The 22,844-nt window shown below is 37.4% G+C and overlaps 1 protein-coding gene across 1 annotated transcript in view; it reads right to left on the reverse strand.

Moving 5' to 3' along the window:
• Positions 1-4,371: 4,371 nt before the first annotated feature.
• Positions 4,372-22,844, reverse strand: part of otud7a (OTU deubiquitinase 7A) — an 87,150-nt gene continuing 68,677 nt past the window's right edge. The window contains exons 11-13 of the mRNA XM_055192383.2: positions 8,148-8,262; positions 7,367-7,451; positions 4,372-7,285 (exon numbers count right to left, since the gene is read on the reverse strand). Coding sequence (XP_055048358.2) covers positions 5,771-7,285; positions 7,367-7,451; positions 8,148-8,262 — 1,715 coding nt within the window. The 3' untranslated portion in view covers positions 4,372-5,770. The remainder of the gene's footprint in view (positions 7,286-7,366; positions 7,452-8,147; positions 8,263-22,844) is intronic.

Here is a 22,844-nt window from a genome sequence, read left to right on the forward strand (position 1 = left end):
TGAGCCCACGGGAGAGCAGTCACCCAACGAAAAATAAGAAGGAGAGGCGTTGTTATATTCAAAAATGTCCGTAAGCGGTAACACGGCTCTATTCAAATGCAAATACATTTTTAAACAGCTGTCCCTTCTGGTTAAATTTAGCTTGTTTAACATCATTCCAGTTAACTAACTTGTTGTTATGACGAGGTACGTCATGTGATGCATCAACATGGCGGATGCAGTACGTTCGAATTCATTTATACTATCCATATTTATACTACTGTTTTAATGAATTTTGATAAAATGATACTAAATAGTCCCCTGCTATTGAAAGATACTAAGGGGACTATTTCGTCTACTGCGTAATATCATTGCGAGGTCATTGGGGGCTTTTCTAAATCTGGTTGTCATAAAGAAATAAGTAACGTCCACTCCAGTAACCGATAAGAGGCGGATGACGTGAACTCCACTGCTTCGCTCTAATTGGTAGTCGCTCCAAAAAGTTGCTTATCATTTGCATAAAGATAAACTTTTCTCAACTTTGCCACGCAACTGGACATGCCCCATCCTGTCGCTCGTGTTGCCGGATGTCGCAGAGCTTCCATTGAAATGAATGAGATTGCGACGCTCTGCTACTGCTAGTCTGAATGCAGCTTTATTGCGCAGCACCCTTAGCAACGTGTCGGTCAAGGACTGTATATATTGCTTTATGAAAGTTGTGTTGATACATATATTCTTGCTTTAATATTTGTATTGTGTGGTAAACGTTTTATAAAAACAAGGTACTCGGGGCTAGTGCTGTATCGTGAATAAGTCTTGACTTATTCACCATACAGCACAGTGTTGGACAGAAGCCGTGTAAACATCTCATTTTGTAATCTATAAAAGAAATACCTTCAAGCTTGCACCAACATGGAGCCAAGTTTCGTTTTTGGGTGTCTGTCACTTTAAATCTGAAACTCGTGCTCACTTTGAGTGACATGCATTTGAAATCCTAGGCCTCGAAAATACCTCTGGGTACAGTATGCAAAGAATGTCCATCTTTAGCGCTTGTGCAACACTACAGGGACTTCATTGTCAGTTTGGGGCCCTTAACAGATGTTAGACAGGTGACCTGCATGACAGCTGTTTGGTGCTGCGGATTATACAAAGGACGACAACAACTACTACAGATATACAACTATAAACTGAACCGCACAGGATGTGCAATACAGGATTCAATTCAGGTTTTACAGGGATCAATCAAACGTGAATGCAGACGGTCTAATATGGGTGTCGTATGCATCAGACTGAAACATCAGCCTAGGGCAGTGCTCAAATTACAGGACGCCGGGGAAAAACACACACTCGCAGGCACGCAAGCCTGTTGGCACACACAATTGTAGATGCACAAATGCATGCACCTTGCTTCTGCAGTATATTTACAATAAGGGTATTTGTGACCCTCAATGGCACTTTGTGTTATAGATAAAAAAATATACACAGACAACGTTGTTAACAATAAACTAATCTTATTTGTCTTTTTCTCCTGCTATTTACATTGGTACCTAATGTGCAAATGAATAATTTAAAGTAGTGTAAAACTCTCAAATGAATACAAAATCATATTTTACAATTCTAAGACAGCGAGAGTCCATGAGCTTGTCGAATATAAAGGAGGGGAGAGAGCAGGAGGATGGGACAGGAAAGACATACATGATTAAAGAGAAGAACAAAGAAAGCAGTGGACATCCTTGGCCAGGAAAGACAAAAACACTCACTGAGACACAGCTGGCGTGGGTTAACCTGGACATCATCACACAACTAATACAGCAAGCATTGGTCTCATGGTAATCTTGCCCATGTAGAAAAGCACTTGGTGGGGCCTTTGCTCAGCAGCGAGACACAAAATGGCTAGCATGCTAGTCACATTAGTTGATGGCATAAAGTCTCGTGGTGTTGCTACCCACAGCATGCTAAATTACTAGCACATAACGAAGACTAGCATTTTCAGCTGTGGAAAGTTTGGTGGAGAGTTGACACAACCATGTAATCAATGTCTTATCTGGGTGATAACTTGCATGTTTTACATTTATTTGGTTTTGTGTTAATCACAACTGCACTGTTAATGCTGTGCCCCAACTTCATAAAGCGATAAAATCATGTTGGCCAATTTCGTCAAAGACTGTAGATTTAAATAAGAAGCCACAGTTCTATTATTATGAATGGGGGAAAGTGCAATACAGCCAATATAGAGAAAGAAGTCCCTGAAGGCAATACCCATAATTTCACTGTCAACTTTAGACCCAATATTTGACCCAAAACCAATCATAAGTAGCATGAGTATATATGTAGCAATAGCCAACAATATATTGTATGGGTCAAAATTATAGATTTTTAATCATGTTGAAATTTTCTACTGTAATTATATGTCAAAAATGTATTTATCATTAGTAATATGTGTTGCTAAGGACTGCATTTGGACAATTTTAACTCTTTCCCCGCCATTGACGAGTTATCTCGTCAATTAAGAGAAAACATTTGCATGAAAAATAAACTGGTGAGTTTTTATGGTTATCTGTAATACCGCGAAATTGGGAAGACTTACCCAATTTATAAAAAACTGAAGCAAAAAAAAATACTTATTAATTTTAAACTCCGTGTATGTTTTGATAATAGTTCTGAATCTGATCTCTAACAAAATTCCTTCACAAAAATGCTATTATTTTAGATTTTTGCTAAAAAATATTTTTGAAGAAAAATACCCATATTTAAGAGTTTAAAGCAGAGAAAAAATATAGATAGGATGAAAAAAATGTTCCCGTTTTGTTTGTTTGTTTATTTATTGTTTGTTTGAAAGCAGAGTGTGTGTGTTCTTTCATTTAATATATTTTTATAGTTTTTTATATAAATTTTCCTAGAAGGTATTTTGTGAAAATCACCAAAAATGCTGGAGGGCAACTTTAAAAAAAGGCTGGCGGGGAATGAGTTAAAGGCGTTAATATTTAGTTGAGTTAAAGGTGCAGTGTGTAATTTTTAAAAGGATCTTTTGACAGAAATGCTAAATAATATACAAAACTATATTATCAGGGGTGTATAAAGACCTTTTTATGATGAACCGTTATGTTTTTATTACCTTAGAATGAGACGTTTTATCTACATACACCGAGGGTCCCCTTATGTGGAAGTCGCCATTTTGTCCCACCATGTTTCTACAAAAGGCCTTAACGGACAAACGGTTTTTACTTATTTGTCTCCGTCAATGATATTTTTTTGGTGGTGGCTACTGTAGCTTCTCTATGCGTTTTAAAAAGCGAGGGAAGAGCAGTGCACTCAGTCATTGGTTGCAATTCGCAACCTCACCACTAGATGCCGCTAAAATTTACACACTGCACCTTTAATATTTAGATTTGTTGCACCTTCAGATTATCAAATAGTTGTATTTAACAATCCATACATTATTGGAAAACTTATATATTCAGATGTTTTTTAAATCTAAAAAAAAAACATATACACTTATGACTGGCTTTGTGGTCCAGGGTCACATGTAGTCCGGCTTTGAGTAAACAAATTTTAGCCGAAATAAACTCGAATTTGGTTACATATAAAATAACTTGCGAGATATCCCATAATGTAAGCAAAGTCAACAGTAATTACAAGGTGTCAAAAAAAGGGAATCCAAAGTACTCTTCGTATTTCAAAAAATATTAAAAAAGCCTTTTTTTAAACATGACTATATAACATAAAAACATTAAACTGGGCAGCAACCAACGCGTAGCGGCACAGATAGCCTTCTTCAAAGAATATATATAATGTAATATAATTTATATTTAATTTATAATATTTTTTGAAATACGAAGAGTGCCTTGGATTCCCTTTTTTTCACATTTTTTATACCCTTTACCAAAAAGCACCTTCAATTTTTTTCTAAATAATTTCTTCTGCTATTTCTGAGCACTTTGGATTTATTTTTGATTTCAGTGATTACAAGGTGTTTGCTTTCATTTATTAATTTTTGGGCTATGGTTAGACGTCTATAAAATTTTCACTGACAGCCCAAGTTTTAGCCTAGACGTCTGGGCTGCGTTTGGACGACTATAGATGTCTTTCAATCCAAAATTATTTGCTGGGGTCCAACCTTTCAATTAAAAGAGCAAATCATTAAAGACTAATGATTTTCTGGGGGTCGAGCTCTGTATTTGCCAACCTCTGAGTTAGCAGCAAGTTTATTGTGACCTTGAGGACGAAGTATGGTCTAATTTATACGTGTACGCGAGGGTCCGCCTATAATGCGTGTGATGCAATTTTCATCATCAGAAGAGTACTGTGCACTGCCGGATGTGCGTAGTTCGCACATGCATGTACAGGAGTATTTAGTATGCAGACCACGAGAGGTATTGCAATTTGTTTCGCAATGCGCATGCGTCGAACGTCAGCACACGTGTGTGGGTTAAATGAACTATGCTTTGCACGGCTGTGCGTTCGACTGTGCATAAAAACAGACTGTACCCAGAGCTTTTAGCAAGTGATTTTAAAGGTAGCAGTCTTCCCCCATTCACGTTGATAGGACTTGGTCTTGTATGACTGAAATAATTGAAACATATTATTTATGAGAAAACGACCCTGCATTTATATATGTGATAAATGATAATTGTAACTGCATGGTTAAAACATTCCTGAGAACAAATCAAATGAGGCTGAGGAGCTTGTTTGGCATGTGCGAGGCTAGCATGGCAGAGTTAGCATGAGTGCTAAAGAATGTTGAAACACATAAAACGTTTAAACTCTCCACCTTTAGTCCACTGCTGATGCATATAAGGGTTTGCATTTCATACATATCCTCAGGTTGTGTCTCAAAGATGGTTAATGTTCATGATTTACTAGGATGGCTGTATTATTTACATTGCAAATACAGGCAGCAGTGAATGGAAGTCAAGTGCTTACTGTATTACATGTCAAGTAGCACACAATAGAAGGATTCAATTGATATCATGATGGAATGCAAACCCTTCTACATAAAGGCTTTATATTACAAATATGCTGAATATGATGAAAAGCCAGTATGTGCCAGTTTTGTGTGTGTATATACTGTATATCTATATACTTTATACACACACACACACACACATACACCACAATAATAATAATCTGAAAGGACATTGATATGCCACATATAGAATAATTATTCTTTTAATCCCACCCACTTCCCTTAAAATCACATGGGAAAAAGTAGAATATGGCTGACGTTATGAATGCATAGATAAAAGGGGAGGGGGGTAGCGGTTGTTAGCAAACTTATTGCTTTCAAATAAATTCCAGTACTGAACAGTGCATCTCCCTCCCTTTGTACTTATTTGCAATGCACAGCAAAATCAATGGTATTCGATATTGAGCTATGCTGTGAAGTATTGCATTATAATGACCTCTAAACAGAGTCGCCCCTTTGATGACTGGGAAGCTCCTATAGAGACTGACATATGCTTTTACATCTCTTTCAGCAGGTACAAGGAGTTTTACAACACAGACTGAGCAAAATGCACAGCTTTTACTCTAGAACAAGTAAAAGATTGAATTCGATTGGACGTAAGACAATAACACAAACTCTGGCCAAAGCTGTAAACTGATTCTGGTTGCACTTCCTGTCATTTTAAAGCAGTGTTCGGTTGCTATTGAGAGTAAGGTAACAAGAATACAAGGAGGCCAATCTTAAATAGAGTAGGAAAATGTTATGCCAGTTCTTTGTATCGCTTGCAAAGTGCAAAAAGGTGGTGACGTCGCAGTTGTTTTCACACACATCGGTGGTGTATTCGGGCTATCCAGGCCGATGCACCTTCAACTCCCGTTCCCTACGTTTCAACTCTTCTCTATAACAGTAGGAGCAGAAGTTCTCAGTCTCAGGCCGACCATAAAAGGTGCAGTTGTCCCTCCTGCAGCGTTTCTGCTGAAAGCAGTACATTGGACAGACGGTACCCTGCCCTTTGGTTTTGTCCTGTCCCAGCCAACTATGTGGCACAGGGTCCTCATCCGCGTACTCCAGACAGTCCCGCATATCACCCGTGTTGAAGCCATTGGTGTAAGTGTGAGACTTGTGTTCCCCGGGCATGTTGTAGGGGAAGTCGACTGCATTGATGGTACGAATCCCAGACATGCGAGCAGGGCTGTAGCTCTGAGAGGACAGTGATCGGTTTTGCTGAGGGTAGGTGGCACAGGTTTTGAGCGTTCCCACCAAAGGCTTGTAGGACTCATCCTGATAGCTGGACGACTGCACGTTGACATCCCTCAGGTGGATGACACTATGCCGCTGGATAGGTGGCGTATGGCTATAGTGGACTGAAACGGGGACTGGTCCGGATCTCTTAGCACCATTACTAGGAGAGGAAAAAGGGATGGGAGACATGGAGGATCCTTGAATGGATACTGGGATGGGTATTGGGATAGGAGAAGCAGCAAGCTTAGGGCTTCCCCGTTCTTGGACCTTCACAGCCTGCGTGTGATTATGGCTGGGGTGCAAAACCGGTGAGCAACTATCGGGTGGAGAGCTATCCGAACGCTCCCTTTGAAAAGCGCTTTCCTGCTCAGGCTTCTTCAGTGGCACACCATTAGTCTGTGGTTTCTTCTCAGCATCTGCTTTTCTCTTCTGTTCCTGCTCGGCACTAAAACGTTCTTGGGCGCTGCTCAGATAAAAGCTAATCATCTCTTCGTGAAACTGGTGTCTGTGACTGGTGAGCAGCAAACCAGCAAAGATAAACTTGCGCTCACCCTGCATGGCTGCCCGAAGGATGTTCAGGCTAAGTTTGACATCTGTGCTGTACTTCCAGTTGTCCAGTGTCCGGTCACCCGAGTTTTTGCCTGATCCTGGTTGTCTCTCGACAGGTGAGCTACCAGATGCGCGGTCCGTAGGAGAAGGACTGGTCGTCTTCTCTGAAGAGGAAGTACTGGCCGACTGACCTGACTCCTCTTTGCTGCCTTTTCGTATTTTAGAGTCTTTTTTCTTAGATTTCTGCTCTCCGTTCTCTACCGTTCGTCCGTTCGTTGAGTTGGACTTGCTGATCTTGCCATGGACAAGTCCTCCTAAGCCACCCATGTTCTTCTTAAGTTTGATACCCAACGTCTTGCTGAAGCTGCCCAACTTGTTTGCCACTGAGTCTGCCCTAGTTTTGTCTTTGTCTTTTCGCTGCTTGTCTTTGTCCTTCTCTTTATTTGATTTGCCGCTATTCATGTTGGAGTTACTGCAAACCGACTCCCGGTCCGAATCCATTGATTCTGCCAAAGACTGTACGTCCTCTCCTGCAGAGGCAGTGGGCGACTCAGGCTGAGCCAAGGGAGCCTGTAAAAAACAGATAATCAGGACTCATACTGTAATTACATTTAGTAAAATACTATCGAGCATCGGTAGGCGAATCCTCACCCTTGTTTCAGATGGAATTCGAATCCATGTTACATTCATGTAGTTGTGCAGAAGGTTTAGTTTAGCTTCTAGTGACAGAATAAGACTAGAAGCAAAGATATAAAAACACTGTTAAACATCTCTTTATTATCCGATATGGTCAAAATGGCCTGTTACAGAAGGATACAAGCAAGTTGGTCTTGGATACTCCATATCCTGTCCTACTTGTCAGAGAAATGGTGCAAATCAAGTGAGGCATGCAACTAAAAACCTAAGTCAGTCCACAAATCTAGTCACCAAATGATGATAGTAATTAGTTTATATTCATCAGTCTATTACAGAACCAAAGGAAAAACTGCCAACGCATTACAGCTATTTCAGCACAGATGTTTGTTTTGGTACTCTGTTCTTCCTTCTGTAAATCATGGGTTGGGTGGTGCTCTAGTATATTATTTATATGCTTTAATTGGCAGACCTCTGGACAATAACTCAGATTTAAAAACATCCTACACAAGTCAGCCTAACCATAGGACTCAATAAAGGAAAATGCAATACTGATAAAAGTAGTACAAATGAAATATTTAACATTGCATAGGCTTTGAAATTCATATATACTGCCTGTCAGGAGCAGTCCGTCCTCTGTGAGGATAACATGGCCAGGGACCTGCTAAATAGATTTAACCCATAATCCGTCAAATTTCTTTCTTTTTTAAGTACGCCTCATGCTAAGAAGTGAATTTGATTTGGCTAAGTTTGCCGTACTGGTGGTATGAAGGATGATAGAGAAAGAGAGGTTTCTTACTTTGCCAGCTTGCCATTGTCATTGTCATCCCTCCCCCAGTCCCAATCTCTCCCTGGGTCCACGGCAAAGTGCAGAGGCAGCAGCTTGTGCTCAGAGTCGGTCAGTGGGATAACAGCTAAAGGAGAGGGACAAAAAGGTGATGAGGCATTTAGATGTAATGTTAAGAAGCTGGATCTATTTTATGCAAATGCAAACCAGGCTGAACCCAGTTTACATGTAGGATTGCTGTGTTATGTATATTATTAATAATTATTTGTGTACAATATGTTCCTCATAATAATCATAATAACACTACTAATATTAATATTAAGCATATTAATAGTATTAATAATAATATTAATAGTTATAATAATAAAAACATGATTACTACTAATATAAATATTAATCATAGTAGTATTAATAATAATATTAATTGTAAAAATAATAAAAATAATAATATCTTTTGATTTGTGTACATTATTTTTATAATAATAATAATAATGATGATGATAATAATAATACTATCAATATTAATAATATGATTAGTATTAATAATATTATTAGTATTAATAATAATATTAATAATAATAAAATAATAATCTCCTTTGGTTTGTGTACATTACATTTATGATAATAATAATAATATTAACGATAATAATAATAATAATAATATATTTTGATTTGTGTTCATTGTTTCTTATAATAATAATCATAATAATAATAATATAATAATAGTATTAATAATATTAGTATTAATAATCATATTAATAGTAATAAAATAATAATATACTTTGATTTGTGTACATTATGTTTATAATAATAATAACAATAACAATAACAATAATAACAATAATAACAATAACAACAATATTATCACTACAAATAATATTATTAACGGTAATAGTATTATAAACATAATAATAATAATAATAATAATAAACATAATAATAATAATAATAATAATAAAAATAATAATTATAATATATTTTGATTTGTGTTCATTGTTTCCAATAATAATAATAATAATAATAATAATAATAATAATAATAATAATAATAATAATAATATTTATCATATTAATAGTATTCATTATCATATTAATAGTAAAATAATAATGATATAATTTGATTTGTGTACATTATGTTTCATACAACAATAATAGTAATAATAATATCAACATTAATCATATTAATAGCATTACTAATAATATTAATAGTAATAATTATAATATCTCCTTTGATTTGTGTACATTATGTTTCTTATAATAATAATAATAATAATAATATTAATAATACCACTACAAATAATATTAATAATGGTTATGTTATTAATATTAACTACAACAACAACAATAATAATAATAATATTAATATTAATCATATTCATATTTTTATTAATAATAATACCACTACAAATAATATAAATAATGTTTATGTTAATCATAATAATAATAATAATTTCAATATTAATCATATTTATAGTATTAATAATAATATTAATAGTAATAATAATCTCCTTTGATTTGTGTACATAATGTTTCTTATAATAATAATAATAATTATTATTATTATTATGAGATGACAAATGCTTTCATAGTATCTTATTCAAAATCAAATCAAATTTACATCGTTTTTACTACATTTAAACGAAATATATTTGAGTTGTATTTTAGAAAAAACACGTTGTTTCTTCATTTACTTCCACTGCTCTACGTAATGTGATATCTAATTTCTAAAATACTTATAACAGAAACAAAAAACATATTTTCTTTCCTCCATCCATTTGACAGGAAAAACATGTCAACGTTAATTAAGGGGTATGCTAGCCATACAAAAACAGGTCTTTTTGACACTGCATGGGCGTGGCATTGTTTTGTGAAATTGAAACCGTCCGAACCTTTCGACCTCCCTTTTCCTTTTTTACCACTCTATTCATCAACTACACCTGACTGGTCTTTTCAGAGTACAGGCTGAAAACAGAATGAAGCAAGTGTGGGTTGAGTGATTCAGTTCTCGTGAATGTTGGAAACTACAGCATGTTCAAACAGAGAACGTTCCAGACCCTTCTGTCACAACCCTACACACTGATAGAACAAACTGTCTCCTCTCCTCATGATCGGACTGCCGTTTGCCAGGTGACTGCTGGGTAACTCACGGTGTACCATACTGCACTTCGATGACTCATTTAAATGACACTATGGGTGTAATGTTCAATGCAGAGTGGGTGTCGGTGAGAGACACACAGTCACAGAAATGAATAAGTGTGTGTTTCGTCTTTATATGCTTTTTTTGAGAAAAAGAAAAGGTCAGGGATTGATGGGAGTATGTGTAGACAAGTGTATCATTCAGACACAGTAAAACAATAGTGCACCCTCAAAACATGCCTGTCGAATTTTCAATGAGCACACGACTTTGCCTCCCACTCGCGTCTTTTAATTCACAATCCTGTCAACTACGAGTGCCAAAAATGACCAGCTGGTCTAATAAACATTCTTATCATCCAAAATCTCAAAGTTTCTACAACGTTTTACTCAATCCAGTGGGACATTTTTTCTGAATAAGTACCGAAGAAACAATGAATGATATAGTTCATGAATGTTTACGCAAAGGTTATGGATATATACCATGGTACTACCAAGATCCAGAGTTTTGTAAATTTTTAGACTCACTTCAGCAATGAACAATATATGAAGAGTTTGGTTCCAAAACGCAATAAACGCCATTTAAAAAAAATAGTTACCGCCAAAATCAGTATTGTATCAGGACAGTATTAAAAAGTAAATACTTCATTTTACGCAAAATCCGATATCCGCCGTGTTATTCTGTCATCTTTTTTCCAAACGGCGACAAACGCCAGTCTCTTTTTCTGCAGAATGAAATAAATCTGCTTAACCAATGGCGGCGCTTTGAATACACACTTAATCCTAGTTTTCCTCATCTACTTTGTACTTTGTGATCAACAAACAAACAATAACAAAATAGTAATTTTGATGGCATTGATAAACCTGTGGTGGGGAAGAAATGTAAGCCATCAAAATCGAATGATTTACGTGAGAATCGCGTCACCGCACGTGCATCCGATGAAACCTTCTATACAGCGAGTTTCATCCTAAAGTTGTCTCAGACGACAACTTGTTTGTCCTGTGGCAGCTACCGTAGCTTCTCATTGCGTTTTGAAATTGAGGTTGGTTTACTAGATGCCGCTAAAACACATTACACCTTTAAAAGTACCAAAAAGACTAAATTAACTCATGACAGCAAATGTGAATTTGCCAAGCAGTTGGCTAAATGATCATGTATTAGCACTTGTTAACCTATCAAACTATATCTATAGTTAAAGTCGGGGTGCATGATCACTGAAAGCCAATGTTGACATTTGAAATCACCTAAACAAACACGCCCCTATACCTCAACAGAATCTGGACCTTCTTTTAATAGACCCGCCCCACACATACGCAACCCAGGCAATGATGTCAGTTAGTAGACACGCCCCTTACTGCTGATTGGCTACAAGTGTGTTTTGGTACTCGGCCCAACTCCCTTTTCCAAAGTGTTTTTTTTTTTCAAAAATCATGCACCCCGCCTTTAAAATATTACACTTATGTGTGGGCTATTGGCTTGCTTTTTTACTTATTGTTGGCTTACAAACAAAATTTTACGTGTACTCTCATTTCTAAGTCACATTGGATAAAAGGGTTAGCTAAATGAATACATGTAATGGCAACCATTTCCCTTATTTGTTGTTGTTCATAGTTAAGGTAAGACCTATGTAGGATAGACTTTGTTTCTTTATTAGGAATTTGGTTCCAAGACCAGGAAAAGTTGAAAATCTAATTTGGCAAAACCCATTTACCCCACCCTTTACCCTTCATGATATGCCAAGGTTGTCTGAGCAGCAACCGCTGACGCACTGGCAACCTCTCTTTAGTATTTTGTGGGTCAAATTCTTGCCGGGTCACTCCAGGACAAGAAAGAAGCTATCCAAGGTCCAAACAAAGAAAAACGTAGGTGGAATTCTCAATTCAGAGCAGACACTGTACACACTCGCAATTGTATACGCAGACTCTCACTCATACATTAGGCCGACCAACAAATACCCAATTGTGCACCCCCCCTCCCTCACCCGTCTAACAAACAGATATACAGTTTCCAGCACGGCAGGGTCAGGCGGCGAACGCTAGCACTATGTGGGGTTGTGTCCTGACTCCTACGTTGCAGCTGCCTTAGCCTCATTGCCCCGGCAAACACACTCCGGTGGACTCATGCACACTGGGTGGGTTCCAGGTCCAAACACCACCGCTGCCAGTTTTACCCCCGAGGAACTGGAGTATAATGTTTTTAGTATCCCGTCTGGCAGGCATAGAGATATGTCCTCAGCTGACCCAAATGAGCTGCATACACACAGAAACATTACGTCAAGGTCCCCTGCTCTCAAGGAATGAGAGACGATTCAGCTGATTCCTGAATTGTCTGGGGGGGGGGGTAGATGCGAAAAAGTGAGACAGAATATGGAGGTGGGAGTGAGACTGAATATGTGATTTGATACCCCTACGCTGTCTACCCGTTGTTATAACTACGCTACGTGTCTACCTAATAAGGAAACCTGCACACTAGGAAAAACAATAATGGGTCTTTGTGGAAAGAACCGGGTCAGTTCGAAATCCCGAAAAAGTGAACTATTAATTGTATTTCTCTATAAAGAGATAATTGGTCAATTGGTAGTGCATTGTGTTAACAGCGCAAATGTCATGGGATTGATTCCCAGCGAACATGCACACTCATAAAATGCTTACTACACCGTGCATCGCTTTGAAAAAGAAAGTCTAGCAAATGCATCAATGTAAATGTGACTGTAAACTAGCGTGCAGACGCCTTAATCATAACTTGGCAAGAATGTAAATGAGATCTGTTGCCACGCTTTCAAAAAGAAGTTGTTGACAGACATTTGCTTATGGAGTCTGGCACGCTACATTACCAATGCATTATTCCGTTGGCACAAAGGGAAAGTTGATGTATGCCGAATGGGTGCAGATGCACAATGTGGCACCAACAACGGAAAGTTAGACAGGCAATAAGTGGAATGTCTGTCATGCAAGGGAGGTGTGATTTAATCCTTTTAAATTGGGTGCTTCCAAGGAATTATTTTCCTGGGATGACTGTGGTTTTTTCCTGATTCTCCCCCCTCTGGTGGAAGATATCAATCACTGCAGTCGCACCCACCGGGGAAAACAATTAGTCGGCTTCAGTCACGCAAAGCACGCTTGCGCTTAATGAGGTGTGTGAATTCAGGAGTTTAGCATTTTCCTTCCCAGCTGTGTATTTTACGGCCACAATAAACAATAATCATGTGGCTAAACAAAGCTCGGTCCTCGGAACAAAAATAGAATTTCCAACTTATTTATCAGGGTCATATAAAACATATGGGCACACACACACACACACACATGCAGACATTGATACATTTATATTGTTTTTTTTAAACATCATATACACACAGTAGGCCTACTGTGCAAAAGTCTTAGGCCACCACCACCAGACATGTTTTTAATGTCCATCCATATTTATTTTTCAATCTATTTTATGAAGATACAAACAGAAAATACAGGAAATATGTACAAAAATGTATTTTCTGGATGTATTCTATTATATATGATCACTATAACATTAAAAAAACAACAAATCTAATTTTGGCGTGGTGGCTTAAACTTTTGCCCAGTACATTCTTCCACATTTTTAAATAATAGTGGGAATTATGGTGTGACAAAAAAACTACAATAAATCAAAACTAGGTTATATTTAACCATCTTCACTGTATTTGTACAAAAAAATTAAGGGCTCTATCATACACCACATGCGCGACGCAAGTGTCTTTTGCTAGTTTCCACCCTGCGCAATTATCATTTTTTAAGTTTAGCGCAACGTTGTTTAAATAGCAAATACATTTGCACCCACTTTTGCGCCCATTGCCGTTCTGGTCTGAAAACGAGGTGTGTTCAGGCACATTGTTGGCGCATTGCTATTTTGAGACAACTAAAATAGACTAGGCCATTGACCAACAAAAACCTGGTCTAAAGTCTAAAGTCAATGGCGCAATATGTTTTTTTGTTATTTAAAGAGCGCGTTAGTAATATGCGCCTATAAACGGGACGACAACGCGGGTTTGCATATCACACACATGAATGCGCAGCAGCACAAAAACGCTTTTAAATATGAAAGATTAAAGGATTGAAATGTAAAAGATTATTATTGAGTCTTTTGGATATAAATGAGGACCGATTATGAGACGTTAGAAGGCGTAAAGAGCTGCTTCACCTGTAGCATTGTAAGTAAATAAATGTTTTTTAAATGTTTTCTTAAAATGTTTTTTAAATGCTTCCCTACGGATTTATTGCATATGATGACTCTGTACCTGTGGATATGGTGAGATGAGAATTTTTTTTTAGTAATGCTTTAAAAAAAAACATGGCGCTGTCGCTGTCCAAGTGCTGAAACGCTTCGGCTTTCTCTTGTATTTTTAGAGCACAAACCCTTTCTTGCATATTTGCTAATTATTTTATGAGATTACAATGATATATAGGATATCAATACATTTACAGCAAGTAAAAGCCTGCTATTTGTACTTCTATGACTGAAAGAAAAAGGCTTTTAAAGGTTTTAATCCAAAAAATTAAAATTTTAATAAAAATGAAAACAATACAACACAATTTTTTTTTAAATTATTCTTAAACTGGTGGTCTTCTTCCTCCGCTTAGTTTTTCAGTTTACAAAGTCCGTCATCTAAACAGGGATTAGACATAGCGCCAGCGCAACAGGCTTTTAAAGGGGATGAGAGATAAGACTCTCATTGGTTTATTGCACGTTACGCCCAAAACACACCCATTACTCATTAGAAGGATAAGAACCATGCTTTTTGACCATGCGCTCGGCGCACAAACCATTTTTCCTGTAGTTAAATTAGCAAAAGTGGCATTGGACACGCCCATTCAGACCGTGCGCTTTAGACAATGCGCTTAGATCGTTAAAATAGGACCCTAAATGTACTCTTGGCATTTTATCAAGCAGCTTCTTGAGGTGCTTTTCAAACAGTATGTGATAAGGGCTCTTATTGGCAGATTTTCCTCACTATTCATTAAGGGTGTCACGATTTAGACTTTAAATCGAAATCGATCAAAATTAAGTCACAACCTCGAACTTCGAACGCGTGCACAGCAGAACGGCGTCTGTGCCAGGACCGTTCATTTCTCTGAACTGAGATCTGTTTAAGTTTCACAACAACTTATTTCAATTGCTTAAGAGTTATGAAAACAGCATTTAAACATAACTTACTGGGGTATAGTCTCACAATCTCGTCTGACGGTAATAAAGGCGCGTTTTTAAAATGCCATATTTTTCCACTGACAGCACGAATAACATGTCAGGGCATCTCTGGTTTCAAAGTCAGATATTATATTTCATAAAAGTCTAGTCTAAAAATGGCATAAGCAACCTGTTCTTTAAAAAAAAAAGATTAAAAACCAAGAGTTGAATCGAACCGTGACCTTAGAATCGAAAATGTAATCGAATCGAGGATTTGGAGAACCGTGACACCCCTACTATTCATTCATAAACATTTTAGTTAAATTGAGATATACAGTAGGGTCAGGTTTAGGTTAAGCCAGGACTAGGCCTTAGTTATTTTAGGCCATACCTTACAAATAACATAACTGGTGTGCATCTTGAGACAAAACAATGGCACTGGTATATTTTAAGATGTAAGCTGCTTTTAGTTAAGATATCTCAATCAAGCATTTTGGTCTGAGACTAGACTTAAACCCTGTCCAGGAAACCAACCTATAGCCTATATACAGTACTTAGTTTTCGTTTTTATAAACTTACTGTACAGCAATTTGTGTAACTTGCAATTTTCACCAGGGCCTTAGTAAGGCTGTGCACCGAGCTCGGTGTGATCTGCTGATGTGGGTACAAAAAGGTTTTTCACTCTAATACGTTGAAACTTTAAAAGCTGGTTGTCGAATGCCAAATAAAACAGACGTCTTAGTAAAACTGCACAGGCACATCTCAAAATAGCAATGCATGTTTCCTATTGGCTGACTAGTTTCACATAAAGTGCAACCACAGAAAAAATAAAGGTGCGCTAAAGTAATACTGGCAAGTATGTCTGTAATAGACTTCAAAGGCCTTATGTCAACGGAAAGTTTAATTTCTGTTTAAAAAATTACATATCGGAAATAAAAAAGTAAAAAAGAAAATGTTAAATGTTTAATTATTTTAATACATTTTTTTCACTGGGGTAGAAACCTTTCCAAAAACAAGTACACATTTCCTCCTAAAAAGTTAATATTAGTACTTTAGAGGTACATATTGGTACCAAATGTATAAATATCTGTACCTAAATGGTACATAATAGGTCTTTTTAAAGGGTACTGCCCCAGTGACCACAAGGGACCATTTTTGGACCTGATCAGCTTTGTATTAAAATAACAACAGAAGTTAATAACAGAAACTTCTCAATATGAGTACAAATTTGAAGACATATTTCTATCCCACACCTTCTCTATCTCCGACACACACACACAGAGTCTCAGTGTTCTTGAGAAACCGCTGGCACCTGAACACACACAGGGCAGACAGGCACTCACTGGCAGACCAGAGAGCGGAAGATCCGGGAGGGGTGAGGGGGGCTTAGGAAGGGAGCTGATCAGCCACCAAAACAGCCACACAGATAGACAGACCCTCCGTTGGGAAAATTAAGAGAGGAAGGCGGGGACATGGGAGGAATAGATTAGGGCCCAGACTAAACGTAGTGCAATTTGGGTTGGACCGGACTGAACCTAAATAGCAAAGTGTTTTTTTTTAGGAAAGGACAGAGAGAGAGGTTAAGAATAGAAACAGAGGAAATGAGTCAGAGTGTTTGTGAGCAGATTTCGTCTACATTGCGGGGTCCGGCCAACGGCCCCCCAAAAGGAAAACAGCTTAATAAACATGTCTTAATAAAAATGCAAACATTCAAAAATGTTTGTGAGAGGTTTTAGAGGAATTTAAGGTATAATAAACAATAGACGTAAATGGAAAGTCCACACCATGACAGAAAAGCAAATATGTGTGTGTGGACAAATTTGCCTCCAGAAGTGAGCAAAATTTGAAAAACCCTCTCTTGGGAAGATTTGTGGACATGGTGGAATAAACGATTCATACATAAAAGTAATTTACATTGATTTTATTCTAAAAAATGCAAACATTAAAGTCAAGGTAACCCACATGAAAAAATACTGTATACTATAGTATTTACTATAGTAAACTGTAATACAGTTCCTATGTACTACAGTGGTTTTGTCGTAAATATTAATATTGTAACTATTAAAGGAAAACACCACCGTTTTTCAATATTTTACTATGTTCTTATCTGAACTTAGACGAATTAATACATACCTGTATCTTTTTTCAATGCGTGCACTTAATCTTTGTACAGCGCGTCGTGAATGTGTTAGCATTTAGCCTAGCCCCATTCATTCCTTAGGATCCAAACAGGGATGAATTTAAAAGCCACCAAACATTTCCATGTTTTCCCTATTTAAAGACTGTTACATGAGTAGTTACACGAGTAAGTATGGTGGCACAAAATAAAACTTTTGTTTGGATCCTAAGGAATGAATGGTGCTAGGCTAAATGCTAACACATTTACGACGCGCTGTCCAACGTTTAAAAGTGCACGCATTGAAAAAAGATAGGAATGTATTCATTCGTCTAAGTTGTGGTAAAAACATAGTAAAATATTGAAAAATGGTGGTGTTTTCCTTTAAAGTATACTATACAGGGCTCCAAACTAACTTTTTTCACTAGGAGCACAGTGGCCCCCAACTCAAAATTTTAGGGGCGCAACCAGAAAATTTAGGGGCACACACCGTAAATCAACATGCTAACCAAATATTCACATTTCTACTAATTTTCACTGTATTACTAATAAATACTTTGATTATAGATGCAGAAAGTACAATGTGCAGTTTCAAATTCAGTGTCACATCACAAAAAAAAGGTCAATTTAACTGGTCGCACATGTGCGACTGGATGTAAAATTCAGTGGCACACTCTCAAATTTTGGTGGCAAAATTACACCATTTGGTGGCAGTCTGCAGCCCTGCTATACAGTATTTACTACAGTTTATCAATTCACAATAGGTCACTATCAATTTACTAAATACGATAGAATACTATTATATTATATTTAGTATAATACAGGGGGTTTCAAACTTTATAATGGCAGAGACCCCACATATGATGAACCTTTGGCGAGGGACCCCTTTCCTAAAATATATATCGCCATATTTTGTATAAAAGAAAAATTTAAACTGTGTTAAAAAATAGCAATTGTGATATTAGAAAGACTCCAAATTGTTTACAAACTTAAATAATTGGCTACAAAGTAGACTTTTCAAATTTTCTGGGGACCCCTCTGAACTTGTGGGGGACCCATGGGAGCCCCTGGACCCCAGTTTGAAAACCCCTGGTGTATTATACACAATTAAACTACAATTTTACTACACATCTTTATGTAGACGCTTTCAGCAGTAACAACATAAACAAGCGGCTTTTGTGGTCAACACGTAACTTCCGGTAAACCCCGCTAAGTAAAAATAACAACAAAGTCCTTTTAAAGTAGTTTATTTATATAACAAGCAAAATAAACAACGCGTAGACTATCTACGAAACCAAAACATTTGTTATTTTCGACGAGGTATTTGTTCAAGAGTTCAGTTTAGCAACTAGTCAGACCATTAAAAAAACTGACACCGGAAGTAAAGTTCGACCAGACGCGTATCGTGTCACCGCACGTGCGTCCGATGAAACTGTCTATACAATGTTTTCTTGTGGAAAGTCTATAAATATATTATACACAGAAATATATAAAAACAATAAAAGTAGGTATAGGGATGCACTGATACACATTTTCTATGCTGATACTAATCTAACAATACAAATAGTTTTTTGTATTTACTGCTTGTGTCATGAAATCTTAGTATAGTGCAGAGTGTACAAAGTACAATTCGGTTGTCATTGTGACCCAATTCAAAATAATCACACAGCATGAGTTATGATGTGTTTTTCAGTCCTTTTTGTTTCCAGGATACAATCTGCTGTTTTTAAACAATCCTTCAATGTCCGAAATATCCTTTTATCTGCTGATACCGATTATAGGTGGTGCATCCCTATTGATTTGTCTTTTCAATTCAGATATATCTAATTAAACATGTCCACATCTACTGAGCTATTGTAAGGGAAAAATGCATGCCCAAAAAGTGAAAATGATCCACTTGGGTCCTTATTTGGAAAAAGGATTTATGAATAAAACAACATTTTCTGTTTGGGTTTGAGTTAGCCTGCAGTAATTAGTTTAAATAATAAACAATAGAGGTCTCCCGGTGTCACCATTTAGATAGCTAAGTAAACATCTACGTGTGTGGATTTTTGTTAAGGCCTGCTAAATGCATTTGTGGTGCCTCGAGGCTTTAACTGCATCCAGACGCACAGCAACAGATGACCTAATACAGCTCAGAGGAAACTCGGGGCAAATGCTCTTTCACACGTCGAGCGAGTATCTACAGTATATATCTCACACCTTCTCCACATCTGAACTCCCACATTTCCTGCATAGATAAAACACACAACTGCAGGAAAACACCGAGGTATTCTACATTGTGAGTGCTGGTAAGGTGCCCTTTAAGTTTGTTTATTTTTTTATAGGAGTCAGTCACTTATATCCTAAAGAAATGTGGCTACAGGAGAAGCCTCTAATCTGTCAACAACCCGCGGCTTCAAATCCACCACATGCCTACAGGGTCAGCGGGTACATGAGGGTGTGATCGGAGATTCCCTGTGCTAAACAGAATGAAAGTGCGCCACCTATTGGGATGAAACGCATGGGTCTGTTCTCTTATGGCAAGAATATGTACATGAACTACAGACAATCCTGACTATGTCTCTTTACAGTCGATTCAAAAGATTTGTTGCATAAAAGCACATCAAATACTTCATTTAAAGGAACAGTATGTAAGAAATTGATATCAATAAATCATAAAATGGCCCTGATATGTCACTAGACATTAAGAAATCATTTTCATTTTAAATACTTGTATCACTGACAACAGTGGTCTGGCCAGGATATTGTCATTAAAAAAGTGGAGTTGCAGCCCTCAACTGATGTTTATGTTGTCATTTTGTGTATTGGCCACCAGTTGTGTGATTGCAGTACCAGTTTTAGCCACAAGTTTTGTGATTGCAATACCAGTCTTGGCCACAATCCTACATACTGTTCCTTTAAATAACTTACAATTGATATAAAAACGTTTAATGCTCTGATTGTTTTAAAGGGAAACACCACCATTTTTCAACATTTTACTATGTTCTTACCTCAACTTAGACGAGGTAAGATACCTATATTTTTTCAATGTGTGCACTTCTTTTTTGCACAGCGCGTCGTGAATGTGTTAGCATTTAGCCTAGCCCCATTCATTCCTTAGGATCCAAACAGGGATCAATTTAGAAGCCACCAAACACTTCCATGTTTTCCCAATTTAAAGACTGTTACATGAGTAGTTGCACGAGGACGTATGGTGTTACAAAATTAAATGTCAATTTTTTAAGCGAATAAAAAATAGGAACTATATTGTATGGCGGAAGAGCACTTAGTTTGCGGCACTTTGACCTCTGGCGCAGTGACATCATCACTCCTTTGAACCCCCCCTTTCGCTCAAACTCAGTGAGAAGGGGAGTGATGATGTTACTGCACGCCGAGGTCGAAGTGCTGCAAAATAAGTGCTTCAAACAGTCTTTAAATAGGGAAAACATGGAAGTGTTTGGTGGCTTCTAAATTCATCCCTGTTTGGATCCTAAGGAATGAATGGGGCTAGGCTAAATGCTAACACATTCACGACGCACTGTGCAAAGATGAAGTGCACGCATTGAAAAAAGATAGGTATGTATTAATTCGTCTAAGTTCAGGTAAAAACATGGTAAAATATTAAAAAAGGGTGTTGTTTTCCTTTAAGTACCAAATTCGTTGTTTTTTGTTATTTTTCATTCTTGTGGGAATAACATATTTTTATATACTGGGTTCTGATGGGATACCACGTTTGAACGTCTCATGCTATAGAAAATAATAATGGTGTAGGATGGGGGAGAAACCCCCCAAATAATAAAAAACAAGCAATTACAACCCCCCCAAAATGTACTGTATATAGTGATTAATGAAAACATATGTACAGTTGACACTTCAACACCCGCAATGTTCAAACCGAATCTATGTCCTTGTACCAAATGTTGACCATGTCTGTGTCTGAGCAAATGTCTGTGTAAAGAGATCAGCTTGTACTGTACTGACAGCATCAGAGAGAGAGAGAGAGAGCGAGAGAGAGAGCATGTGCTAATCTGTGCCTGCATAAATAGCTTTGCCACTCAGCCCCAGACAATAACAGCCTGTTGTGAACCTGATCCTCAAATTGGCACCGCTGCAGTCTAAAAATGAGACTTTGGTGTGTAAATGGATGTACAGATTAAAATATATTGTGCTTGCTAAGTCATGTATCACTTTACCTACTCCAATTCTCTCATTATGATTGTACATCGACTATGATGTGTGCCTTTAATAATTGATCAAAGGTATTTATATTTCAGGTCTGCATTATTCATTCAACTGAATATTGAGTCGGTGCTAAAATATATGTTCAGAATATCAAACTGCCATCTACTTTTCTGTCAAGGATGTGTCATTTTACCTTTCATGGATGGCCTAGTGCACTGGGCAAAATCTGCCGTATATAGTAACAAAGTTTACAGTGTTGTGGTGTTACAGTAATGCATTGTGCTCATTTTAAACATCCATTTCAGCTCGATATGCACAAATGAGCCTAATCTGTGATTGTTCATCTCTCGTGAGTTGAACAGACTGCCAAGACTTTAGACACTTTTATACAAAACTGGAAATGTAATACAGCATACTGCTATTTTAAGTGTATACTAGCATGCAGTATAGACTATACACTCACCTAAAGGATTATTAGGAACACCATACTAATACTGTGTTTGACCTCCTTTCGCCTTGAGAACTGCCTTAATTCTACGTGGCATTGATTCAACAAGGTGCTTAAAGCATTCTTTAGAAATGTCAGCCCATATTGATAGGATAGCATCTTGCAGTTGATGGAGATTTGTGGGATGCACATCCAGGGCACGAAGCTCCCGTTCCACCACATCCCAAAGATGCTCTTTTGGGTTGAGATCTGGTGACTGTGAGGGCCATTTAGTACAGTGAACTCATTGTCATGTTCAAGAAACCAATTTGAAATGATTCGAGCTTTGACACGGTGCATTATCCTGCTGGAAGTAGCCATCAGAGGATGGGTACATGGTGGTCATAAAGGGATGGACATGGTCAGAAACAATGCTCAGGTAGGCCGTGGCATTTAAACGATGCCTAATTGGCACTAAGGGACCTAAAGTGTGCCAAGAAAACATCCCCCACACCATTACACCACCACCACCAGCCTGCACAATGGTAACAAGGCATGATGGATCCATGTTCTCATCCTGTTTATGCCAAATTCTGACTCTACCATCTGAATGTCTCAACAGAAATCGAGAATCATAAGACCAGGCAACATTTTTTCAGTCTTCAACTGTCCAATTTTAGTGAGATTATACAAATTGTAGCCTCTTTTTCCTATTT

Source organism: Misgurnus anguillicaudatus, chromosome 6 (genome assembly GCF_027580225.2).
Source record: "Misgurnus anguillicaudatus chromosome 6, ASM2758022v2, whole genome shotgun sequence".
NCBI lineage: Eukaryota > Metazoa > Chordata > Actinopteri > Cypriniformes > Cobitidae > Misgurnus > Misgurnus anguillicaudatus.